Here is a 27,088-nt window from a genome sequence, read left to right on the forward strand (position 1 = left end):
TTTTTTTTTTTAAAACACTGCAAGTGGTTAGGATCTGGAATGCACTGTCCGAGGGGGTGGTGGAGGCAGATTCAATCATGGCCTTCAAAAGGGAACTGGATAAGTACTTGAAAGGAAAAAATTTGCAGGGCTACGGGGATAGGGTGGGGGAGTGGGACTAGCTGGATCGCTCTTACACAGAGCCAGCACGGTAATGATGGGCCGAATGGCCTCCTTCTGCGCTGTAACCTTTCTATGATTCTACTACCCTGTGTGTGATAAAGGGCTTTCTGATTTCCCTCCTAAATGGCCTAGCTCTAATTTTAAGATTGCTTCCTCCCCTCCCCGTGTTCTGGATTCCCCACCAGAGGAGATGGTTGCTCTGTAACTACCCTATTGAACTCCTTTGATCATTTTAATCACCTTGATTAGATGACGCCTCAACCTTCTAAACACGAGTGAATACAAACCCAATACAACACGAGCCGTCTGCACGCTTTAATTACACAGAAACAGGCCATTCGGCCCAACTGGTCTATGTCGGTGTTTATGCTCCACACGAGCCTCCCTCCTCCCTCCCGACTTCATCTCAACCTATCGGCATCTCCTCCTATTCCTTTCTCCCTCGTGTGTTTATCCAGCTTCCCCTTAAATGCGCAGATGTCATTCGCCTCAGCTACTCCTTGTGGTAGCGAGTTCCACATTCTGACCACAGTTCTAAAACGCACCCCTTACCAAAGCAGCAGAGATTAAGGGGGAAGCTGCTGAAGATTTAAACCTCCCACCCCCCCCACTTCACACTCACCAACAGACTCTCCTGCGTCTGCAAGACTTCCTGCGCTCCCAGCCAGTCGCGGAGCGACAGCAGATCCTGGGCGCACCTGGAGGAGAAGGACGCGGCCAGCTCCGTCTCTCCGACTATCGAGGCCACCTCGGCGGCGGTTCTCAGCGAGGTCATGTCCCCCTTCTTCGCCAAAACCTTGGCCGCGTCGTACGGCGAGTCGGCCGTCAGGTAACTGGAAACAGGGCGGAGCGGGTGTGAGGTGAGCAGAAAGGGTCGTCGAATTCCCGTTACGTTGGTTCAAATCCCACCCTCTCCTATTTCTTCTCTCTCGTCGTATACGCCAATGAAATTTAGGGATGCGTTTCATTCCCAGATGCCTGGAGTGGTGAAATATCGGCCAGGCCTTTCTCCTTGTTGGTCACTATCACCGGCAAAACCCTCCCCACACACTAAAATATTCACCCAACTGTTTACGTTGAAGTTACAACACGGAAGCAGGCCATTTGGCTCAATCAGTCCATGTTGGTGTTTACCCTCCACACGAGGGTAAATATTCCTGATCACATTTATCCTCCCTGTTCCCATATCCCTTCGACCAACAACTTGCATTTATACAGCGCCTTTAATGTAGTAAAACGTCCCAAGGCGCTTCACAGAAACGATTTTCAAACAAAATTTGACATATTCCCCCCCCATCCAACTAATCGCGAACGTTGACAATAGTTTCTGCCTCAAACACTCACCCTGGAAGTGAATTCCACAGTCTCGCAACTCTGTGTGTGTGTAAAGTTTTTCTTGCACTTTGTTCTAAATCTCTTACATTTAATCTTGTGTCAATGGCACCTCATTCTGGACCCTTCAACTATGGAAACTGATTCTATCTCCCCTGTCCCATCGTTTCATAGTTTTAAACGCTTAATCTGTGTTGTTCTAACTAAAAGCAGTGTCAATTTTTCAATCTTTCTTTGTATTTGCATTTCATCATATCGGGCAGCATCGTAGTGAATCTGCGCTGTCCCTTCTCTAAAGACTAAATATCCTTTCTATAGTGTGCAGCCCAATACTGCACACTGTACTCTAACTGAGGTCTTCTCAGCTTACCATTACCTCTTTTTTTTTTAATATTACACCTCTTCTGATAAAACCTTAGCTTTTTTGTTTAAAACAGCTGTATCAGTCCGAGAAGCTGCCAGTGAACCTGAACCCCTCCCCAAATCCCCCAGCTCTTCCACAGCATCGAGCCAACTTCCATTCAGTATATAGTTACAGCTGTTATTTATTTTACCAAAATTTACTGACATCGAATTCCATCTGCCACCTTTTAGCCCAATTCCCCGTCTTATCAATAACCCCCTTGCATCTTCCTTTAGAATTAACTGTTCCTCCTATTCTGGTATCATTTGCAAATTTGGACCCCACTCACTCCCTCTGGGCCTGTATCCAAATCATTGATGTACACAGTGAGCAGAGGTTGGCCCTCGGAACCCCACCTTTCAAAACTGCCCAGCTGGTCTCCGTTGCACCCTCCGGGAACATAAACGTCGAAACGAATGTTCCCAGCGTTGCGAGAAAGCAGATATTCCCACCCACCTTCACCCAGCCTCAGCCGCCCGGGGCTGGGGGGGGTGGGCGTCCAAGCCCAGCAAAAGCACCCAGAGGTACCGATCGAACCCAGGTCAGCGCACACTTGCAACAAGGATCTGCCGATGGCCCATCACAGCCGATAGAGGGTCCTTAGGTTACAGCGTAGCCCCTTCCCATCTTCTCCCCCTTCAGCCCCTTCCCATCTTCTCCCCCTTCCCCCCCCTCCCAGATGAGACCTTAAATGAAAACGACAGCAAACTTTGGGGGGGGGGCGGCAGTAACTAAATTAAAATAAACTCCTCAGGAAGGGGTTAATGGAGCACAGAGTTTCATTAGCCGCCAAAATACAGCACAGGAAATAAAAGCAAAACGCAATGAATCCTGTATAAACGAACACTCCCAAAATACAGACACTTAATGGAGACCCGAATAACTTGCACGGTAGAATACGCAAGAGGCTCTCTGCAACCACAAACTACGGACAGCCTTCAACGCACCAAGCCCAATTATAACTTATAACAACACGGGACACAGCAATGTTGCAAAGCTGCTGGTATCTGGACCTTTTACTGAGTCTGGATCACTGGAGCTTCCCCCTTACAGCTTGCTTCCTTTCTGCTGCCCCCCACCCACCCCCCGCCAAATTCCAGTGAGATCAACGTATGCAGGTCAGTGCGAGGCAGTAGACGGTTTTTGTGAAAGGAAGGGCTTTTGTGGAATGGGGAGCTGCTTACCCAGCGTCCCATAGCGGCAGAGAAACCGCTCTATCTCTGGGATTGAATGCCTGCAGGGATAGGGCGGTTTCTCTGCCGCTACGGATTCTGGGTAAAGAACTCCCCATTCGACTGAGAATTTTTACGGTACATACGATGAACGTTTTGAAAATAAGGACACCTGCAAAAAAAAAAGACAGCTGATGCCAGTGCCTAAGGTGTCTGAAAATTTATAGGTTTCACTGTACTGCAGATACTGGAAATCTGAAATAAAAACAGAAAATGCTGGAAAAAACACTCAGCAGGTCAGCCAGCAACTGCACAGAGAGAGAGAGAGAGAGAGAGAGCGAGAGAGAAAAACAGTTAACGTTTCAGATCGATGACCTTTCATCAGAACTGGCAGATATTCAGTGATATTAATGATCTCAGTTCTGACGAAACGGTAACTCTGTTTCTCTCGTTCCTCAGATGCTGCCTGAGCTTATGGAAACACTGAGCAGAACATAAGAAATAGGAGCAGGAGTAGGCCACACGGCCCCTCGAGCCTGCTCCGCCATTCAATCAGATCGTGGCTGATCTTCGACCTCAACTCCACTTTCCCCCCTCCGATCCCCATATCCCTTGATTCCCTAGAGTCCAAAAATCTATCGATCTCAGCCTTGAATATACTCAACGACTGAGCATCCACAGCCCTCTGGGGTAGAGAATTCCAAAGATTCACAAACGTCTGAGTGAAGAAATTCCTCCCCATCTCAGTCCTAAATGTCTGACCCCTTATCCTGAGACTATGACCCCTAGTTCTAGACTCTCCAGCCAGGGGAAACAGCCTCACAGCATCTACCCTGTCAAGCCCTCTAAGAATTTTATACTTTTCAGTAAGATCACCTCTCATTCTTCTAAACTCCAGAGAGTATCGGCCCATTCATTTCAGATCATGGCTGATCTTCGACCTCAACTCCACTTTCCCGCCTGATCCCCATATCCCTTGATTCCCTCAGTGTCCGAGGCTACAGTCTTACCACTTAGCTGCAATAGAGTAATGGCCGTCCTTCTCCATGACACTAGCCCAGTTGGTGAAGAGCTCTTTCAGCACAGGGTCTTCGGGCTGTAGACGGGCTTTAGCGATGGCGATGGCCTCCCTATCGAAACAGGAACGATGTCTTACAACAACTTGCATTTATATACCACCTTTCACATAGTGAAACATCCCAAGGCGCTTCACAGGGGCGATTATCAGACAAAATCTGACACCCAGCCACGTGAGGAGACGTTAGGGCAGGTGACCAAAAGCTTGGTCAAAGAGGTAGGTTTTAAGGAGGAGCGAGAGAGGCGGAGAGGTTTAGGAAGGGAATTTCAGGACCTAGGCAGCTGAAGGCGCGGCCGCCAATGGAGGAGCGATGAACATCGGGGGAGGGGGGGGACGCGCAAGAGGCCAGAATTGGAGGAGCGCAGAGATCTCGGGAGGGGTTGTACGGCTGGAGGACGTTACAAAGATAGGGAGGGGCGAGGCCATGGAGGGATTCGAAAACAAGAAAAGTCAAGGAAGGTGACCAATGGTATTCAGGAGGCTTCTGAGGGAGGGGAGAGCGGAGGGGGGCTCGGGGCAAGCATTCCAAGGTGTGGCCAAGACACCCGGGGAGAACTCCTCTGTTCTTCTTTAAAGTAGTGGGATCTTTTACGTCCACCTGAGACAGGACCTCGGTTTAACGTCTCATGCGGAAGACGGCACCTCTGACAGTGGAACGCTCCCTCAGTACTGGACCGGGGAGCGTGAGCCAGGATTAGGCGTTCAAGTCTCTGGAGTGGGCCCACGACCTTCTGACTCAGAGGTGAGAGTCTGACCATCCCCAAACCCGCCCGTCATGTCCCCACCCCCACCGTCCCCTCCCCGCCCCCAATGTCCCCTCCCCGCCCGTCACGTCCCCCCCACGCTCGCCCATCCCGTCCCCACCCCCGTCTTTCCCACTCGTCCCGTCGCCCCTCCCCCACCGCCCCGACACCATGCTCCAACCCTCGGTCCCCCACCCCCCTGTCCCTGCCTATCCCCACCCCTACCTAAACAGCTGGTGAGATTGGAGGAGCTGCACTGCCTCGTACACCCTGTGAATAGACAGGAGGTAGGTAGCGGCCTTGACGTACTGTTCCTGGAAACACAGCTGCTTGGCAAAAGCCTCGATTGTCCTCATCCAAACCGCATACCCAGCTGGAGAAAAAAACAAAATCGCAGGTTGTGAACATCGTATAATACGGGGGTGGGGGGAGAAATCCCCCAGTGTGCTTTGTGAAGGATGTTAGTGCTGGAGAATGGAACACTTCCTATTTCAGGCATCTAGTGTCAGCATCAAACACTCCTGGGGCAGGTACAGCACGGGTTAGATACAGAGTAAAGCTCCCTCTACACTGTCCCATCAAACACTCCCGGGGCAGGTACAGCACGGGTTAGATACAGAGTAAAGCTCCCTCTACACTGTCCCATCAAACACTCCCAGGGCAGGTACAGCACGGGTTAGATACAGAGTAAAGCTCCCTCTACACTGTCCCATCAAACACTCCCAGGGCAGGTACAGCACGGGTTAGATACAGAGTAAAGCTCCCTCTACCCTGTCCCATCAAACACTCCCAGGCCAGGTACAGCATGGGCTAGATACGGCCATGCCCACTAGCAACTGGACTGAGACTGCTCAACCTCACTTCATACGAGACTCTTACAGGCAGCAGAAAGGCCAGACTTTCATCTAACCAATCTAGCCTGGAATCGAACCCACCACGGGCAGTTTCAGAATTTAAGTTCAGTTTAAAAAAGTCTGGAAATAAAAAGCTGGTGTCAGTGAAAATGACCATGCAGTTGTCAGATTGTGGGTTAAAACCCCCAACTGGTTTCATGAATATCCTTTGGGAAAGAAAACCTGCCGTCCTTACCTGGTCTGGGCCTATGTGACTCCAAGTCACCACACCAACGTGGTTGACTCTTAGCTGCCCTCTGAAGTGGCCTGGCAAGTCGCTCAGTTGTAACAAAACCGCTACTAAGCGCCCACCACCACCGCCTTCCGAGGGCCACTAGGGATGGGCAATAAACGCTGGTCTTCCAGCGACCCGGGAGGGGAATGTGGAATGCAATGCTATCTCCTCCCTGCCCAAACAGCCGGTCGAGGTTTCCTCTCCGCCTGGTCTCAGGGGCGTGAAGAGCGGGCGAGTTATCGGGAGGGTCAGAGGTGCCCGTTGGAGCCGTGGCCCGGCAACACTCAGCGCCTTGGGGAGGGAGGTGGGGAAGCAGGAGAAAACAGGAAGAAAGGAAGGAGGTCAGATTAGCAGAGGGGAAAAGGATAGGAGCTGGGTATAGAGAAACTGCAGGACGGGTTCACCCAGCTCTTGCACTTTTAAAAAACAAATCGTTCTCAGGACATGGGAGTCGCTGGCGAGGCCGGCATTTATTGCCCATCCCTAATTGCCCCTTGAGAAGGTGGCGGTGAGCCGCCTTCTTGAACCGCTGCAGTCCGTGTGGTGAAGGTTCTCCCACAGTGCTGTTAGGAAGGGAGTTCCAGGATTTTGACCCAGCGACGATGAAGGAACGGCCGATATATTTCCAAGTCGGGATGGTGAGCGACTTAACAACATAAGACGGAGCAGGAGTAGGCCACACGGCCCCTCGAGCCTGCTCCGTCATTCAATAAGATCATGGCTGATCTTCGACCTCAACTCCACTTCCCCCCCCACCCCGATCTCCATATCCCTTGATTCCCTAGAGTCCAAAAATCTATCGATCTCAGTCTTGAATATACTCAACAACTGAGCATTCACAGCCCTGAGGTAGAGAATTCCAAAGATTCACAACCCTCCGAGGGAAGAAGTTTTTCCTCATCTCTGTCCTAAATGGCCGACCCCTTATCTTGAGACTATGACCCCTAGTTCGAGACTTGTGCCTGCTGCCCTTATACTTCTAGGTGGTAGAGGTCACGGGTTTGTGAGGTGCTGTCGAAGAAGCCTTGGCGAGTTGCTGCAGTGCATCCTGTAGATGGTACACACTGCAGCCACGGAGCACCGGTGGTGAAGGGAGTGGACGTTTAAGCCGAGAGGCTCAGAGTTATCCCTAGTTGTGCGGAGAGTTCACCCAGAGAAGGAAACCGGCAAAGAAAACTTACCCATGGGCGCCATAGCAACTAAAGTGTCGTTCAGCTCCCCTCTCTCCATGGCAGTGTGCAGGGCTCCCCTCACATCCCCTTTCCACAACAGCAGCTGGTAACATATTTCTGGGTGGCCAGCTTCCAGATGATTCCTACCTGTTAAGTAACGTGAAGGGAACAGACGGAGCATTGAAATTAAAGCAGGAAACAAAAGTTGTTTTTAAAAAAAAATATGCTCCACTTCAATTAACAATATATCTTGACTGCCCTTTCGAAAGTTGCAGGAGGAATTCAACAGATCTTTGAGTTTAATCGAAACCTCTGCTGCCCGTATCCTAACTCGCACCGAGTGCCGTTCACCCATCACCTGACCACCTCGCTGTCCTACATTGGCTCCCGGCCCGGCAACCCCTCAATATTAAAAATTCTCATTCCCAAATCCCTCCGTGGCCTCGCCCCTCCCTATCTCTATAACCTCCTCCAGCCCTACAACCCTCCGAGATCTCTGCGCTCCTCCAATTCTGGCCTTTTGCGCATCCCCCGATTTTCTTCGCTCCACCATTGGCGGCCGTGCCTTCAGATGCCTGGGCCCGAAGCTCTGAATTTCCCACCCTGAACCTATCCGCCTCTCTCCTTTAAGACGCTCCTTAAATCCTGCCTCTTTGACCAAGCTTTTGGTCACCTGTCCTAATGTCTCCTTCTTTGCCTGATTACGCTCCCATGAAGCGCCTGGAGTGTTTAACTACTTTAAAAGCCGCTATATAAATGCAAGCTGTTGTTAATTCGGCTAGGCTGGAATAAATTTGCCTATGATTAAGAGTGACGGGAAGCGTTACACAAAAGGGTTACAAGGAAGTGCGCGACAGTATGCGCCTTACATCCCAGGACATGTGCGACCCACGGATGCCGGTGTAACGACACTCCCGCTCGCGCACGAGTCTATCGGACCGCGTGCACGGACTTGAAGCGAAAGTACAAACGGAGGCACGAAAAACCATTGCACGGCCGACAGCTCACTCAGTGGCGGGGGGGACGCGAGAGCTCCTTGCGATCACAGCGTGTTCAACCGCCGCCGCACCACACAGCCCATCGCCAGGGAGCTGCAGTTACACCAGCTGCGACTCGATCGACTTCCGATACTCCTCAGCTGCGAGGCACTATCGGACACGGTGGAGTCAGATCGTCACACTGCCACCTTTGCACTCGTATGAAGGAGAAACCACTGCTCAGCGACACGAGGGGCACTATAACCACGGCCCAAACACGCTCACTTCATCCGACATTGCAACAGCGACTACACTTCAAAAAATACTTCACTGGCTGGAAGGAGCTTTGGGACGTCCTGAGGTCGTGAAAGGCGCGATATAAACGCAAGTCGTTCTTTTTTTGACTCCCACCTCCTACCCCTCCAGAAAACTTGTTGAAAATATACTGTAACAGACAGATAAAAAAGGAAAACTACAAGATCTGGAATGAAAATGGAGGATGCGCAGAGCGGGTCAATGTACGAGAGCGAGAGAAAGGAGGGAACGAGAGAATCATAGAAATTTACAGCACAGGAGGAGGCCATTCGGCCCATCGTGCCTGCGCCAGCCGAAAAAGAGCTATCCAGCCTACTCCCACTTTCCAGCTCTTGGTCCGTAGCCCTGTAGGTTACGGCACTTTAAGTGCATATCCAAGTACCTTTTAAATGCGATGAGGGTTTCTGCCTCTACCACCCTTTCAGGCAGTGAGTTCCAGACCCCCACCACCCTCTGGGTGAAAAAATTTCTCCTCAACTCCCCTCTAATTCTTCTATCAATTACTTTAAATCTATGCCCCCTGGTTATTGACCTCTCTGCTGAGGGAAATAGGTCCTTCCTGTCCACTCTATCAAGGCCCTTTATAACTGTATCGACCACCATTAAATCTCCCCTCTGTTCCAAAGAAAACAACCCCAGCCTATCCAATCTTTCCCCACAGCTAAAATTCTCCAGTCCTGGCAACATCCTCGTAAATCTCCTCTGTACCTTTTCCAGTGCAATCACATCTTTCCTGTAATGTGGTGACCAGAGCTGTACGCAGTACTCAAGCTGTGGCCCAACTAGCGTTTTAGACAGTTCTAGCATAACCTCCCTGCTCTTATATTCTATGCCTCGGCTAATAAAGGAAAGTATCCCATATGCCTTCTTAACCACCTTATCTACCTGTCCTGCTACCTTCAGGGATCTGAGGACATGCACTCCAAGGTCCCTCACTTCCTCTGCACCTCTCAGTATCCTCCCATTTATTGTGTAGTCCTTTGCCTTGTTTGCCCTCCCCAAATGCATTACCTCACACTTCTCCGGATTGAATTCCATTTGCCACTTTTCTGCCCACCTGACCAGTCCATTGATATCTTCCTGCAGTCTACAGCTTTCCTCCTTACTATCAACCACACGGCCAATTTTTGTATCAACTGCAAACTTCTTAATCATGCCCCCTACATTTAAGTCTAAATCACTGATATATACCACAAAAAGCAAGAGACCTAGCACTGAACTTGTGCCTGCTGCCCTTGTCCTTCCAGGTGGTAGAGGTCGTGGGTTTGGGAGGTGCAGTCGAAAAAGCCTTGGCGAGTTGCTGCAGTGCATCCTGTGAAGGGAGTGAATGTTTAGGGAGGTGGATGGGGTGCCCATCAAGCAGGCTGCTTTGTCCTGGATGGTGTCGAGCTTCTTGAGCGTTGTTGGAGCTGCACTCATCCAGGCAAGTGGAGAGTATTCCATCACACTCCTGACTTATGCCTTGTAGATGTGGGAGAGGCTTTGGGGAATCAGGAGGTGAGTCACTCGCCGCAGAACACCCAGCCTCTGACCTGCTCTTGTATTTATGTGGCTAGTCCAGTTAAGTTTCTGGTCAATGGTGACCCCCAGGATGTTGATGGTGGGGGATTCGGCGATGGTAAAGGCCGTTGAATGTCAAGGGGAGGTGGTTAGACTCTCTCTTGTTGGAGATGGTCATTGCCTGGCACTTGTCTGGCGCGAATGGTACTTGCCACTTATCAGCCCAAGCCTGGATGTCGTCCAGGTCTTGCTGCATGCGGGCACGGACTGCTTCGTTATTTGAGGGGTTGTGAATGGAACTGAACACTGTGCAATCATCAGCGAACATCCCCATTTCTGACCTTATGATGGAGGGAAGGTCATTGATGAAGCAGCTGAAGATGATTGGGCCTACGACACTGCCTTGAGGAACTCCTGCAGCAATGTCCTGGGGCTGAGATGATTGGCCTCCAACAACCACTACCATCTTCCTTTGTGCCAGGTATGACTCCAGCCACTGGAGAGTTTTCCCCCTGATTCCCATTGACTTCAATTTTACTAGGGCTCCTTGGTGCCACACTCAGTCAAATGCTGCCTTGATGTCAAGGGCAGTCACTCTCACCTCACCTCTGGAATTCAGCTCTTTTGTACATGTTTGGACCAAGGCTGTAATGAGGTCTGGAGCCGAGTGGTCCTGGCGGAACCCAAACTGAGCATCGGTGAGCAGGTTATTGGTAAGTAAATGCCGCTTGATAGCACTGTCGACGACACCTTCCATCACTTTGCTGATGATTGAGAGTAGACTGATGGGGCGGTAATTGGCCGGATTGGATTTGTCCTGCGTTTTGTGGACAGGACATACCTGGGCAATTTTCCACATTGTCGGGTAGATGCCAGTGTTGTAGCTGTACTGGAACAGTTTGGCTCGAGGCGCAGCTAGTTCTGGAGCACAAGTCTTCAGCACCACAGCCGGGATGCTGTCGGGGCCCATAGCCTTTGCTGTATCCAGTGCACTCAGCCGTTTCTTGATATCACGTGGAGTGAATCGAATTGGCTGAAGGCTGGCTTCAGTGATGGTGGGGACATTGGGAGGAGGCCGAGATGGATCATCCACTCGGCACTGCTGGCTGAAGATGGTTGCAAAAGACAAGGCTGAAGTGTTTGCACTCACGTGCTGGACTCCGCCATCATGGAGGACGGGAATGTTTACAGAGCCTACTCCTCCAGTTAGTTGTTTAATTGTCCACCACCATTCACGACTGGATGTGGCAGGACTGCAGAGCTTTGACCTGATCTGTTGGTTGTGGAATCGCTTAGCTCTGTCTATAGCATGTTGCTTCCGCTGTTTAGCATGCATGTAGTCCTGAGTTGTAGCTTCACCAGGTTGGCACCTCATTTTTCAGTGCGCCTGGTGCTGCTCCTGGCATGATCTTCTACACTTCTCATTGAACCAGGATTGATCCCCTGGCTTGTTGGTAATGGTAGAGTGAGGAATATGCCGGGCCATGAGGTTAGATTGTGCTGGAATACAATTCTGCTGCTGCTGATGGCCCACAGCGCCTCATGGATGCCCAGTTTTGAGCTGCTAGATCTGTTCTGAATCTATCCCATTTAGCACGGTGGTAGTGCCACACAACACGTTGGATGGTGTCCTCAGTGCGAAGACAGGACGTTGTCTCCACGAGGACTGTGCGGTGGTCACTCCTACCAATACTGTCATGGACAGATGCATCTGCGAAAGGTAGATTGGTGAGGACGAGATCAAGTGGGTTTTTCTCTCGTGTTGGTTCGCTCACCACCTGCCGCAGGCCCAGTCTAGCAGCTATGTCCTTCAGGACTCGGCCAGCTCGGTCAGTAGCGGTGCTACCGAGCCACTCTTGGTGATGGACATTGAAGTCCCCCACCCAGAATACATTCTGTGCCCTTGCTACCCTCAGTGCTTCCTCCAAGTGGTGATCAACATGGAGGAGGACTGATTCATCAGCTGAGGGAGGGCAGTAGGTGGTAATCAGCAGGAGGTTTCCTTGCCCATGTTTGACCTTATACCATGAGATTTCATGGGGTCCGGAGTCAATGTTGAGGACTCCCAGGGCCACTCCCTCCTGACTGTCTATCACTGTACCGCCACCTCTGGTGGGTCTGTCCTGCCGGTGGGATAGGACATACCCAGGGATGGTGATGGAAGAGTCTGGGACGTTGGCTGAAAGGTATGATTCTGTGAGTATGGCTATGTCAGGCTGTTGCTTGACTAGTCTGTGGGACAGCTCTCCCAATTTTGGCACAAGTCCCCATATGTTAGTGAGGAGGACTTTGCAGGGTCGACTGGGCTTGGTTTGCATTTGTCGTGTCCGGTGCCTAGTGGTCCGATGCCAGGTGGTCCGTCCGGTTTTATTCTTATGATGACTTTTTTTAGCGAGGTTGTGCAATTGAGTGGCTTGCTAGGCCATTTCAGAGGGCAATTAAGAATCAACCACATTGCTGTGGGTCTGGAGTCACATGTAAGCCAGACCAGTTAAGGACGGCAGGTTTCCTTCCCTAAAGGGCATTCGTGAACCAGATGGATTTTTACGACAATCTGGTAGTTTTATGGCTACCGTTACTGATACTAGTTTTTTTTAATTCCAGATTTTATTTAATTCATTGAATTTAAATTCCCCAGCTGCCGTGGTGGGATTTGAACTCATGACTCCGGATTATTAGTCCAGGTCTCTGGATTACTAGTCCAGTAACGTAACCACTATGTTACCTGAACCCTTAATATTTCCTCGCTCACTATATTTATCCCATCCAATATCTCACACTCCTCCTCAACTACAACATCTGTATTGTCACCCCCCTTTGTGAAAACAGATGCAAAGTATTCATTAAGAACCATACCCACATCGTCCACCTCCACACAAAGGTTACCTTTTTGGTCTCAAATCGGCCCTACTCCTTCCTTAGTTATGCTCTTGCTCTTTATGTATTTATACAACATCTTTGGGTTTTCCTTGATTTTACTTGCCAGTATTTTTTTCACGCCCTCTCTTGGCTTTCCTGATTTCCTTTTTAATTTCACCCCTGCACTCACTGTACTCCTCTCGGCTTTTGGCGGGATCGAGGGAGGCGGCGGGAGCGAAGAGGGAGGGAGGGAGGCGGCAAGAGACAGACCGAAGGGTGCACCGATGGAGATGGCGCAGTCTTACCTTCCTCTTGAAACATTCTGTGCAGCGCCGGTCTGTCCACAAAGAGGCCCAACTGGATCTGTTCGCCTGATCCCGGCAGACTCTGCCCGTCAGACCCTTCATCGACAAAAAACGTACAGAAAACACAAATTAAGGGCGTAACCATTTACACACAAGAGGAATTCAACCTGCACGCACACTTAAACAAGGCGTCCCGTGACAAACAACGCAATTATACTTTCCCCAACTCCCAGGGAATTCAAATTCCACACGTGTTGGCAGCCTTCTGGAAATCTGCTAGAAGTGGCCATTGTTTCACGTGCCAGTGGGCTATTCAACCACGTATAAATGCTGTATAAATGCTGTATAAATGTGCTGTATAAATGTGCTGTATAAATGTGCTGTATAAATGTGCTGTATAAATGTGCTGTATAAATGTGCTGTATAAATGGGCTATTCAACCACGTATAAATGATGTATAAATGCGTAGGCTTCAAGGAGCTCTTGAAACATTTGCCTGAGGAAGGAGGAAATCTCCGAAAGCTTGTGAATTTAAAATAAAATTGCTGGACTATAACTTGGTGTTGTAAAATTGTTTACAATTGTCAACCCCAGTCCATCACCGGCATCTCCACATCATATTCAACCACGGACAGCATCACGGATGAAACCGTTCCTGCCCTCACCACATGTCCAAGTACGTGCCGGGGAAGTGGGAGACATCACTGGATAGTGATCAGGAACAAGACGATAGATTGATTTTTTTTTTTCCCCTCCCTTCATGGCTCACGGGCACGGAGGCCAATTGCGGTGACCTCACTGCTCCCTCAAGTTCAGTTAAGGCCGGGGACTGAACGCGGGATCCTGCAAACGTGTTGGGCTCAGCACCTCACCGACCGGGCGGGCGTGCCATACGTTCCATCGGGGCAGTTTCAAAGCACGTAACACGAATAAGAATTCCGACAGGGTCAGTGAGCAGGAACCCAGGCTGATCTCCCCGTCACTAACTCAGTGGCCTAGCTACCCACTGCAGAGAGGTTGGGTCGCAGGGGGATGACCTGAATTGCAAGATAAAAAGGAAGCAGGAACTTCCGTTGAGATGTCAGCCTTGGTACAGTGGGCAGTACCCTCCCCTCTGAGTCAGTGGGTCGTGGGTACAAGTCCCACTCCAGGGAATGGAGCACAAAATCTAGGCTGACGCTCCCAGTGCAGTACTGAGGGAGTGCTGCACTGTCAGAGATGCCGTCTTCCCGATGATATGTTAAACAGAGGTCCCGCTTGCCCTCTTTAGGTGGACGTAAAAGATCCACGGCCACTATTTCGAAGAGGAGCAGGGGAGTTCTCCCCTGGTGTCCTGGGTCAACGTTTATCCCTCAACCAACGTCACTAAAAACAGAATATCTGGTCATTATCTCATTGTGGGATCTTGCTGTGCACATATTGGCTGCCGTGTTTCCTACATTACAGCAGTGACTACATTTTCTAAAAAAAAAAGGTATTTCATCGGCTGTAAAGCACGTTGGGACGTCCCAGGGGGCGTGGAAGCCGCTGCAGAAATGCAAGTTCGTTCTTTCCACGCTCGGAAGCTCTCGTACTCTTGGGGCGCGAGGCGGTTCTCCGCTTACCTTTCGAGTAGAGGACGTTAGCGAGATTCACACAGTCCGAGTGGAGCTCCTCCTTCGATCGGTGATCGTTGGCCGTACTGAGAGGCAGGACCGAACGTCCTTTCTTCTTCTTCACTTGAGCCTCTGCAACACAAAGAACGGTGTCAGATTGTGTTCGATAATCGCTCCGGTGAAGCACCTTGGGACGATTTGGGGTTGTATTCTCCGGAGTTTCGAAGGTTAAGGGGTGATCTGATCGAAGTTTAAAAGATATTAAGGGGAACGGATAGGGTGGGATAGAGAGAAACTATTTCCGCTGGTTGGGGATTCTAGGAGTAGGGGGCACAGTCTAAAAATTAGAGCCAGACCTTTCAGGAGCAAGATTAGAAAACATTTCTACACACAAAGGGTGGTAGAAGTTTGGAACTCTCTTCTGCAAACGGCAATTGATACTAGCTCAATTGCTAAATTTAAATCTGAGATAGATAGCTTTTTGTCAACCAAAGGAATTAAGGGATATGGGCCAAAGGCAGGTATATGGAGTTAGATCACAGATCAGCCATGATCTTATCAAATGGCGGAAGCAGGCACGAGGGGCTGAATGGCCTACTCCTGTTCCTATGATTTTACTACGTTAAAAGGCGCTATATAAATGCAAGTTGTTGCCGTTGCTCGTTAACATTGCCCGCCTCTGTCCATCTGCTGCTGAAACCCTCAGCCATGCCGTTGTTACCTCGAGACTTGACGATTCCAATATTCCCTAGCGCGGCCTCCCACCTTTCACCCCCCGTAAACTTCAATTCATCCAAAACTCTGCTGCCCGTATCCTAACTCACATCTGGTCCCGTTCTCCCATCACCCCCTGTGCTCGCTGACCTACACTGGCTCCCGGTCCAGCAACCCCTCGATTTTTAAATTCTTAACCTAGTGTTCAAATCCCTTCACGGCCTCGCCCTTGCTATCTCTGTAACCTCCAGCAGCCCTCCGAGATCTCTGCGTTCCTCCAATTCTTGCCTCTTGCGCATCCCCTGATTTTCATCGCTCCACCATTGGCGGCCGTGCCTTCAGCTGTCTAGGCCCTAAGCTCTGGAAATCTCTCCCTAAACCTCTCCGCCTCTCTCTCCTCCCTTAAGACGCTTCTTAAAATCTTTTGGTCACCTGTCCTAATATCTCATTGTGTGGTTCGGTGTTAAATTTTGTTTGATAATTGCTCCTGTGAAGTGCCTTGGGATGTTTTACTATGTTAAAGGCACTATATAAATGCAAGTTGTTAAAGTTCAGAATGGGAGGGTTATTGTTAAACTGTATTGAAGAGTAAAACTTTTGAACATCTCAATTTTAAGAGGTCTCCAGATTATAGATCATAACACAGAGGGAGGCAATTAGGCCCATCGTGCCTATGCTGGCTCTTTGAAAGAGCTATCTAATTAGTCCCACTCCCCTGCTCTTTCCCCACAGTCCTGCAAATTTATTTTTTCTTTTCAAGTATTTATCCAATTCCCTTTTGAAAGTTATTACTGAATCTGCTTCCACCGCCCTTTCAGGCAGTGAATTCCAGATCATAACAACTCGCTGCATATAAAAAAACATATTCTCCTCATCTCCGGGTCTCGAATCATCACCATTGAGGCAAGGCAAGATATGCAGGAACAGCTCCCTGGAGGGCTAATGGTTGGTGGCAGCCTTGGCCGTTGTAGTAGAACTGAGTCAGAAGGTTGTGGGTTCGAGCCCCCGTCCAGAGACTTGAGCACATAATCCAGGCGGACACTCCCAGTGCAGTACTGAGGGAGTGCTGCACTGTCAGAGGTGCCGTCTTTCGGATGAGACGTTGAACCGAGGTCCCGTCTGCTCTCTCGGGTGGACGTAAAAGATTTCACGGCACTCAAACTAGAGCAGGGGAGATATCCTAGCCGGCAACTCTGTAACAGACTAACTGGTGGCTGTTGATCTCATCGCTGCGCGTAAATAAATTGCTATGCTTATCTACAAAACAACAGTGACTGCACGTCATTGGCTGTCAAGCTCTTTGAGAAGACCTAAGGATGTGAAGGTGGCTATATAAATGCAAGCTCTTTCTTCATAAATGCACTGCTATACAGAGCGGAAGGTTCCAAGTTCAGTACCTGGGGTCTGTACCGAGTTTGCTCATTTCAGCTAGGGGGCTCCATTTAAGAGCTGCTGCAATTAACCTCACGCTAGTGCAGTAAGGGGGCACTCAATGGAGATTGGGGCTGAGCACAGTTGAGGAAGCTTAACTCTCCGTTTAATCATTCGATACCTGGAAAATAGAAGGTTACGGGGTGATTTGATGGAGGGGTTTTTAGGATTTTGAAAAGGAATTGATAGGGTGGATAGAGAGAAACTTTTTCCACTGGTGGGGGGAGTCTAGGACAAGGGGACGAAACCTTAAAATCAGAGCCAGGCCATTCAGGAGAGAAGTCAGGAAACACTTCTTCACACAAAGGGTGGTAGAAGTGTGGAACTCTCTCCCACAAAAAAACAGTAGCTGCTAGCTCAATTATTAATTTTAAACCTGAGAGCGATAGATTCTTGCTAGCCAAGGGTATTAAGAGATATGGAGCTAAGGCAGGTGGATAGAGTTAGGATACAGATCAGTCATTATCTCAATGAAAAGGCAGAACAGGCTCGAGGGGCCGAATGGCCTACTCCTGTTCCTATGGTCCGCTCGCACCAGCATCAGTCACTTGGATGTGAGCAAAACTCTCTAGGTACATTCTTCGCCAAACAGAGATCTACCTGGTCTCTCCTTCTTCCTCTCTTCTTTTGGCCGTTCCTTCCTCACCAGGGGAGTTTGGTTCACTGCAGTCTGTGGAGGGTTGAGAGAATCAGTGCTTTCCTGCGCTCTGAGCTCCTCCAGCGATGCTGTCAGGGAGAAACAGGAGAAGGACATCAATTCTACACTCTCTGCGCGTATATCATAAAATCTCTCCGTCTGCACACACTTACTGTCTGTACAACTCAACTTCCTGTTGTTCATGGTTTTTGTCACATTTTGTATCAAATTTATCGATTCCTATGCCCACATTTAGAATGGGTCTTGCCAATGCAAATTTGACCACTGGATTTCCACGAATCACTCAAAATACTTTCTGAATTTTTTCCATTCGCTGTTTTTCCCCCCTCAGTAACTGAAATTTCTGATGTCCAAAATAAATTTTTGAAATGACATATTTCACTTTAACTGATTAAATTTATTCACTGAATTGTCTTGTGTGCCCCCTCAATACCTTCATTACAATTTTTACTTCATGACCTCAGCCTCTCTCACAAGTCACTACTTTGGACTCGATAGCTCGGGGCTAAAACACGGCTCTGAATTTGGATTATGCAGTCTGAGCATGTGCTGTGCAACCCAACGTCCCAAGCTGCATCAGAACTCCCCTGCTCTTCTTCAAAATAGCGGCCGTGGGATCTTTTACGTCCGCCTGAGAGGGCGGACGGGGCCTCGGTTTAAGGTTTCACCCAAAATACGGCACCTCTGACAGCGCAGCACTCCCTCAGTACTGGCACTGGGAGTGTCGGCCTGGATTATGGGCTCGAACCCACGACTTTCTGACTCTGAAGCGAGAGTGCCACCCACTGAGCCAAGGCTGACACAACAAAGAAGGGGGATGGGGAAGGTAGGAGAAAGTCATACCTTGAGTTCGAGAGAGCCCGTTGGACATTTTCGCCGTTTCTACCTCCTCCTGACGTTCCTCCTCCTCCTCCTGATCTCCGCTGCCATTCTTAGCAGTTGGAACGTACTGCGTTGGAGTCTCCTGATGCTCGTCCCCATCTTGCACCGCAGCTCCTTTCTCGTTTTTCCTCTTTGCCTTCTTAGATTTGGGCTTCGGGGAATTGACTCTCCTCTTCTCCAGCTCATAGCACTTCTTCCCTTGTTTGAAAAAAAAATTAAATTAAAATTTCAGCAACTCCCCACCCCACCCCGAAGCTTTTGAGTAAAAAAACGTCAAAATCAGTCAAGCCCGAAAGACAGCTCCCAGCAGCTCTGCACCAAGTCAACCTCCCAACGAGTAGACCAGCACAGAGGAACAGGAAGAGGCCATTCAGCCCCTCGAGCCTGTTCTGCCATTCAATTAGATCACGACTGATCTACACCTCAGCTCCATTCATCCGCCTTTGTTCCTTATCCCTCGATACCCTTACCCAAAAAAAAAAATCTATCCACCTCAGTCTCGAAAGCTCCAACTGACTCCCAGCATCCACAGCCTTTTGGAGGAAGAGAGTTCCAGATTTCTACTGCCCTTTGTGTGAAAAAGCACTTCCTGATTTCTTCTCCTGAATGGCCTGGCTCTAATTTTAAGATTGTATCCTCTTGTTCTTGATTTCCCCCAGCAGAGAAAATAGTTTCTCTGCAGCTGCTTGTCCTTTACATTTAACCGAGGCCCCGTCTGCCCTCTCAGGTGGATGTAAAAGATCCTACGGCCACTATTCGAAGAAGAGCAGGGGAGTTCTCCCTGGTTCCTGGCTAGTATTTATCCCTCAACCAACATCACTACAACAGTCATTATCTCATTGCTGTTTCTGAGATCTTGCTGTGCACAAATTGGTTGCCACCACAATCCTACATTACAACAGTGACTACACTTTAAAAAGTACTTCACTGGCTGTAAAGCACTTTGGGACGTCCCAAGGTCATGAAAGGCGCGGTAGAAATGCAAGTTCTTTCTTTCTCCGCAGCAAAACAACACATAAAATGAAGGAATTAAAGGCTGTCGTGCATCAGGAGAATAAAAGAAACATAACTAGAAAACAACACAAAATATAAGATGGCTGGTCAGTACCTTTGGGTGGTCTGGTGTGCTCCTGTTTCGAAACGTCCCACTGCTGCACCGTGAAGTCGTCTCCCCCCGTCCACACCGAGTCCGCATCAACTGGAGACCACTGGACCCCAAGCAGCCTCCCGACGTGGCCGCGGTAGTTACACACTGGCTCCTCCTTCAGCACGTCCCACACCTGTAACACAGGGGCATTTAATGCTTTCACACAGCAGTCTGATAACAGGGAGTAAAGCACGTAACACGCAAATATCAATCGCCTTATCAAGCCTGCTCCTTCCACAACCCGTGTACACACAGCCCTATCATGGACACTACCCCACCCATTTAAGCTCCTTCCACAGCCCCTGTACACGCAACCCTATCATGGACACTACCCCACCCATTTAAGCTCCCTTCCACAGCCCCTGTACACACAGCCCTATCATGGACTCTACCCCACCCATTTAAGCTCCTTCCACAGCCCCTGTACACACAACCCTATCATGGACACTACCCCACCCATTTAAGCTCCTTCCACAGCCCCTGTACACACAGCCCTATCATGGACACTACCCCACCCATTTAAGCTCCCTTCCACAGCCCCTGTACACACAGTCCTATCATGGACACTACCCCACCCATTTAAGCTCCTTCCACAGCCCCTGTACACACAGTCCTATCATGGACTCTACCCCACCCATTTAAGCTCCTTCCACAGCCCCTGTACACACAGTCCTATCATGGACACTACCCCACCCATTTAAGCTCCCTTCCACAGCCCCTGTACACACAACCCTATCATGGACACTACCCCACCCATTTAAGCTCCTATCACAGCCTATGTACACTCTACTAACATTTATTAAGTTATTGATCTGGAATTATAGAAATCTAAGCAGCTTAGAAATTACCGTAGGTGTGAAGCATTTTGCTGGTGGCAATTACGCGACATTACAGGCGGAATAGCCTCTTAATTGTCAGGCAGTTTGCCTTATCGAGCGAGTAAGCACAGCTGCTTCTTCCAAAATACGAGGAGCGCTTAACCATCAACTTCCTAAATTGACGTTAATTTAAATGGATAATGGTTAGTGCTTTCTGGCCGATATAAGCAACTGCCCGTTTTAAATGTGGACGTTTTAAGTGGTGGGGACTGTATGTACGATCTGCAGGATGCACTGCAGCAACTCACCAAGGTTTCGACAGCATCTTTCAGTTCTGCGGCCTCCAAGGCAGACATGAGCAGCAAAATCACGGGAACACCCAACACCACCGAGTCCCGCACCCTCTGGACTGGGGACGACATATTAGCCATCTCTTCCCAGTTTGTGGATCTGTGTCCTGGAATTCCCTAACACCAATGTGGGAGCAGCACAGAAGGTGGCCATTCGGCCCATCGTGCCTGTGTCAGCTCTTTGAAAGAGCTATCCAATTAGTCCCACTCCCCTGCTCTTTCCCCACAGCCCTGCAAATTTTCTCCCCTTCAAGTATTTATCCAATTCCCTTTTGAAAGTTACTATTGAATCTGCTTCCACCACCGTTTCAGGCAGTGCATTCCAGATCATAACAACTCGCTGCATAAAAAAAAATTCTCATCTTCTCCGGTTTTTTTTGCCGTTCACCTTAAATCTGTGTCCTCTGGTTACTGACCCTCCTGCCATTGGAAACAGTTTCTCCTTATTTACTCTATCAAAACCCTTCATGATTTTGAACGCCTATTAAATCTCCCCTTAACTTTCTCTGCTCCAAGGAGAACAACCCCAGCTTCTCCAGTCTCTCCACATAACTGAACTCCCTCATCCCTGGGACCATTTCAGTAAATCTTCTCTGCACCCTCTCTAAGGCCCTGACATCTTCAAGTTTGAGAAGGCAGCCCACCACCACCTTTCTCAGGGTAACTAGGGGTGGACAACAAATGCCGGCCTTGCCAGCGACGTCCACACCTCGAGAACAAAACAAAAAGTCTTAAATTCACGCCCTCCGACGAACCAGTAACTCACCTGTGCCGTACCATCGTAGCAGGCAGACGCCAGCATTCCGTCGTGGTGCGGGCTCCAGGCCAGGCTGGTGACCTTCGCCGTGTGCCCAGGCAGCGTCTTGTACGGTTCAGTCAACATCAGCGGAGTCTCCGGGGGATTCTCTAAGGTACGAAAGAGAAACGGTAGAGTGGGGATTTTCTTTTTTTTTAAATTTGAAAAGCAAGCAGGACAGGGCGACCTCTCTGTCTGTCCCGCCTTACGATGGCGTAAACATTCCTGCCAGATAAGTGCCAGGAATGGCGTAACATTCGCGCCAGATAACTGCCAGGCAATGACCATCTCCAACAAGAGAGAGTCTAACCACCTCCCCTTGACATTCAACGGCATTACCATCGCCGAATCCCCCACCATCAACATCCTGGGGGTCACCATTGACCAGAAACTGAACTGGACCAGCCATATAAATACTGTGGCTACGAGAGCAGGTCAGAGGCTGGGTATTCTGCGGCGAGTGACTCACCTCCTGACTCCCCAAAGCCTTTCCACCATCTACCATGCACAAGTCAGGAGTGTGATGGAATACTCTCCACTTGCCTGGATGAGTGCAGCTCCAACAACACTCAAGAAGCTCGACACCATCCAAGATAAAGCAGCCCGCTTGATTGGCACCCCATCCACCACCCTAAACATTCACTCCCTTCACCACCGGCGCACTGTGGCTGCAGTGTGCACCATCCACAGGATGCACTGCAGCAACTCGCCAAGGCTTCTTCGACAGCACCTCCCAAACCCGCGACCTCTACCACCTAGAAGGACAAGGGCAGCAGGCGCATTGGAACAACACCACCTGCACGTTCCCCTCCAAGTCACACACCATCCCGACTTGGAAATATATCGCCGTTCCTTCATCGTCGCTGGGTCAAAATCCTGGAACTCCCTTCCTAACAGCACTGTGGGAGAACCGTCACCACACGGACTGCAGCGGTTCAAGAAGGCGGCTCACCACCACCTTCTCGAGGGCAATTAGGGATGGGCAATAAATGCCGGCCTCGCCAGCGACGCCCACATCCCGGGAACGAATAAAAAAAAAACACAATTACTGAATTAAATCAAGAGGCACTTGCCGGTATAGAAAACCTCAGGAACGCCTCACGTACTGAATTACGGACAGAGAGAGAGAGAGAGACAGAGAGTTTTCGCGTGCGCGCCCCCTCCGTGTATACCGCGCTCCAACTAACACGACTGAAGCTGCCCGAAGTCTCCGTCAGCCGTTCGCACCGTTAAGAGCCACGGAAGCCAGTTGGAAAGCGGAGGCTTCGGACCAGCTTCAATCATCCGTTTGTGTAATCGAGATGAACGCAGGAAGCTCCCCGGCCTCTTCGCGCCGCAATGATCGACAGCTGCAGGCTTCATGCACGACATCGGGTGCGGCTCAGCGGGCAGCACCCTCGCCTCCGAGTCAGAAGGTCGTGGGTTCAAGTCCCACTCCAGAGACTTGAGCCGATAATCCAGGCCGACTCCCCCCAGCGCCGGAACTGAGGGAGCGCTGCACTGTCAGAGTTGCCGTCTTTCGGATGAGACGCTGCACCGAGGCCCCGTCTCCCCTCTCCGGTGGATGTAAAAGATCCCACGGCCACTATTTCGAAGAAGAGCATAGGGGAGTTCTCCCCGGTGTCCTGGGCCAATATTTATCCCTCAATCAACATCACTTTAAAAAAAAAAAATCATCTGGTCATTATCACATTTCTGTTTGTGGGATCTTGCTGTGCTTAAATTGGCTGCCGCGTTTCCTACATTACAATAGTGACACTTCAAAAAGTACTTTATTGGCTGTAAAGAGCTATGGGACGTCCTGAGATCGTGAAAGGTGCTATATATAAATGCAAGTTTATTTTCTTTATCACATTTCTTTTCTTTACTTAAAATGAGGGAAGTTCCCTGGCAGCTCTGTCCCTGTTTTGAATGATTTCCAGCTGATGGCTGCATATCGGTAATGAAAGCCGAGAACACAGCAGCAAAACCCAATGTGACAACGGAGTCAGATATGGGCAGAACATAAGAAATAGGAGCAGGAGTAGGCCAATCGGCCCCTCGAGCCTGCTCCGCCATTCAATAAGATCATGGCTGATCTGATCCTAACCTCAAATCTAAATTCATGTCCAATTTCCTGCCCGCTCCCCGTAACCCCTAATTCCCTTTACAGCTTCAATCAAGGTAAGCACCAATCAGCACGAAATAGCCGTTCGTTAGTGCGTGCCTTGATGAGGGCACGGAGGTCGATTGTAGTTCCTTGACTGCAACAGTTATGACCTTCCTCCCACCTCGAACTGGAACAAAGGAACGGGAGTAGGCCATTCAGCCCCTCGAGCCTGTTCCTCCCACTGTTACTCACAGACAAGGTCCAAACTTCTTCGAAACCCCCAGTCTGCAGCGACTCAATTGGAGTGTGCGCGAATGGGGAGGGGGGAGGGGGAAAAGAGGGGCTTGATCCGACATAGCTGCGACGACTCCCATGGTCAAATAGCCGGAGTTCGGTGTGGATGCGCGCACGCGCACACTGGGCACTAGAGGCAAGTTTTTGAAACAAACATTCAGGAGTGGCAGAGATTTACCCAACACGGTCTTGAGGTTGTGGACGTAGATGACGGCGTTGTTGGAACCCGACGCGATCAGGTAGCCGAGATCGGGCCGCGTGCCGTGCGGGTGGTGCCAGCGGATGGCGTTCAGTAGCTTGTGGTGCGTCTGGACCGTGCACAGCAACTTCAAGCGAGGAGCCTGGAAGATTTCGATCGACCTGGGGAGGTGTGGGGTGAAAGCAAAAAAACCACCAAACTGGATAGCAAACAAAAACAACACACACGCAACAGGTCCCAACTGCGGAGGGGGAGACAGTCTTAAGGGTCAAAAGAATTCCACCCCCATCATCTGGAACAATTTTTGCAGGGCTATGGGGAAAGAGCAGGGGTGGGGGGCGGGGGGTGGGGGGCGGGGGAGGGAGAAGAGTGTGACTAATTGGATAGCTCTTTCAAAGAGCTGGCACAGGCACGAAGGGCCGAACAGCCTCCTTCTGTGCTGCAAAATTCTGTGACTCTTACATCCGGTGGGCCAAGGCTCCAGCAACCCCTCACCCCCCCAAAACGAACCTCCTCCTTCTCCCCCCCAACCCCCAATACCTTTCCCCAATCCCACTTTCTGAATTGACAACAATTCATGATCCCTACAAAAAAAAAGGGGGTAAATCTCAATTCAGCAGGGAATAAAGACAATATGTTAAAATTCTCTCTCAAGTAATTGCTTATATGCTGCATCCACTAAATAGAATTCGGTGGCTTGAAGGTTTTTTATAAAAGCAGTATACTAGCTCTTTGAGACAGTGCAAGACTGGAACTACCTGCAGTAATCACCAGGCATTGTTCTGCGATCTTCAAATGCGAAGGATTCGAAAATTTCATTTCCACACCACCTGAGGAAGGAGGAAGCCTCCGAAAGCTTGTGGAATTTAAAATAAAGTTGTTGGACTTTAACTTGGTGTTTGTAAAATTGTTTACAAACCTGCAGGAAAGTACAGGGAGGGGAGGGAGAGCATCCTGTCATATAGAATCATAAAATAATACAGCACAGTAGGAGGCCATTCAGCCCATTGTGCCTGTACTGGCTCTTTCAAAGAGCTATCTAACTAGTCCCATTCCCCTTCATGTATTTAACCTACACTGTGAATACTTGCTGTTAACTCATGGTCGCTGCAGTACTATCGAAGTGGTATTAAGCAATGCAGTGCTGCGTCAGAGAGCCTGGGCGATACATAGAACGCACAGTGCAAAAACAGGCCATTCGGCCCAACTGCCGGTGTTTATGCTCGACACGAGCCTCCTCCCTCCCCCTCTTCATCTCACCCTAATCGGCATAATCTCAGATTCCTTTCTCCCTCGTATTTATATAGATTTCCCCAGGTTACAAGATGGAAACAGGCCATTGGGGCCCCAACTAGTCCGTGACAGCATTCATCCTCCACGCGAGCAAATAGTCCAAATCGCATTCACTTGAACAATGCACTCTAACCCAGAGATGGGGGCTGATGTAACGGAGGTCAAGGCAGAGCTACGGTACGGGGTAAGAATAACAGCCCACCGACCCCATCACTACCCTTCCATCAAAAACAGCACAAAGAATCTCCCCGAACCAAACACGTGGCCACTAACACCATGGGGAAAAATTCCCGCTGTTGGCCAATTGTAGCAAAATACTAAAACTTTCCTTCTACACAGGAACAATAAACGGTTTACTTATTCTGTTTACTTATCAAAGATCCATTGTTGGTTCCCCAGCCCATGAGCCAACACCTCCAAGCTTTTTTTTTTGTTAATATCCGTTCTCGGGATGTGGGCGTCACTGGCAAGGCCGGCATTTATTGCCCATCCCCTAGTTGCCCTGTTCAACCGAGTGACTTGCCAGGCCGCTTCAGAGGGGCAGTTAAGAGTCAACCGTGCTGATGTGAGATTGGAGTCACACATCGGCCCAGACCGGGTAAGGACATTAATGAACCAGTGGGTTTTTACAACAATCTGACGGCTCCATGGTCACTTTTATTGGCCAGGTTTCGTAAGCTGAATTCAAATTCTCAAACTGTCGTGGGATTTGAGCCCGCGTCCTCTGGATTATTAGTCCATCTGTCTGGATTACTAATCCAGTAGCAAAGCCACTGCACTACCGTACCTCATTGCCCACACTGTCCTGACTTGGAAATATTATCAGCCGTTCCTTCATCGTCGCTGGGTCAAAATCCCGGAACTGCCTACCAAACAGCACTGTGGGAGAACCTTCACCACACGGACTGCAGCGGTTCAAGAAGGCGGCTCACCACCACCTTCTCAAGGGGCAATTAGGGATGGGCAATAAATGCCGGCCTCGCCAGCCTCCCGAGAACAAATGAAAAGACTGCAAAAACAGCAACAGGGGGAACTCACTGAATTTTTTGTTTAAAAAGTGATACAGACGGATCGTGAAAAACGTTATTACAAAGTTGTCATCTCACCCGTCATCGTTACCGATCGCCAGGATTTTACCATCCGGTTTCCAGCTCAGTTCGCTGTGACCTGGAAGCTTATGCTAGAGGGGAGGGGAGGAATAAAAAGAGAGAGAACTAATTAGAATGAAGTAACGGCTCGTTGAAAATCGATTCACTGGAGGCATTCATGGAGCAGGAACATTTTCCCACCCCCAAGTACAAAGCCCACATCATGCAGGCCCCAAACTCCCCCCATATTATCCCCGCAGATCAGGGATGTCCGAGCTTGTGCCGTTTCCTTTCTGGGCTGCGTTACGGTTCTACAGGCGCCAGCCGTGACTCAGTGGGAGGCACTCTCGCCCAGTTCGAAGGTCGTCTGTTCAAGTTCCGCTCCAGAGACTCGAGCACAATATCCAGGCTGATATTCCCAGCGCAGCACTGAGGGAGTGCTGCACTGTCGGAGGTGCCGTCTTTCAGATGAGACTGTAAACAGAGGCCCCATCCGCCCTCAGGTGGATGTAAAAGATCCCACAGCACTATTTTGCAGAAGAGCAGGGGAGTTCTCCCCGGTGTCCTGGGCCAATATTTATCCCTCAA

The 27,088-nt window shown here is 49.8% G+C and overlaps 1 protein-coding gene across 1 annotated transcript in view; it reads right to left on the reverse strand.

Annotated features, from left to right (window-relative positions):
* gemin5 (gem (nuclear organelle) associated protein 5) overlaps positions 1 to 27,088 on the reverse strand; it is a 72,625-nt gene that overhangs the window by 14,384 nt on the left and 31,153 nt on the right. The window contains exons 13-24 of the mRNA XM_067995995.1: positions 26,519 to 26,592; positions 24,099 to 24,280; positions 21,508 to 21,647; positions 19,535 to 19,706; positions 18,388 to 18,624; positions 17,487 to 17,612; positions 14,751 to 14,873; positions 13,147 to 13,242; positions 7,200 to 7,337; positions 5,116 to 5,263; positions 4,080 to 4,199; positions 785 to 995 (exon numbers count right to left, since the gene is read on the reverse strand). Of these exons, the coding sequence (XP_067852096.1) occupies positions 785 to 995; positions 4,080 to 4,199; positions 5,116 to 5,263; positions 7,200 to 7,337; positions 13,147 to 13,242; positions 14,751 to 14,873; positions 17,487 to 17,612; positions 18,388 to 18,624; positions 19,535 to 19,706; positions 21,508 to 21,647; positions 24,099 to 24,280; positions 26,519 to 26,592 (1,767 nt within the window). The remainder of the gene's footprint in view (positions 1 to 784; positions 996 to 4,079; positions 4,200 to 5,115; positions 5,264 to 7,199; positions 7,338 to 13,146; positions 13,243 to 14,750; positions 14,874 to 17,486; positions 17,613 to 18,387; positions 18,625 to 19,534; positions 19,707 to 21,507; positions 21,648 to 24,098; positions 24,281 to 26,518; positions 26,593 to 27,088) is intronic.

The sequence above is a fragment of the Heptranchias perlo genome, chromosome 14 (assembly GCF_035084215.1).
Source record: "Heptranchias perlo isolate sHepPer1 chromosome 14, sHepPer1.hap1, whole genome shotgun sequence".
NCBI lineage: Eukaryota > Metazoa > Chordata > Chondrichthyes > Hexanchiformes > Hexanchidae > Heptranchias > Heptranchias perlo.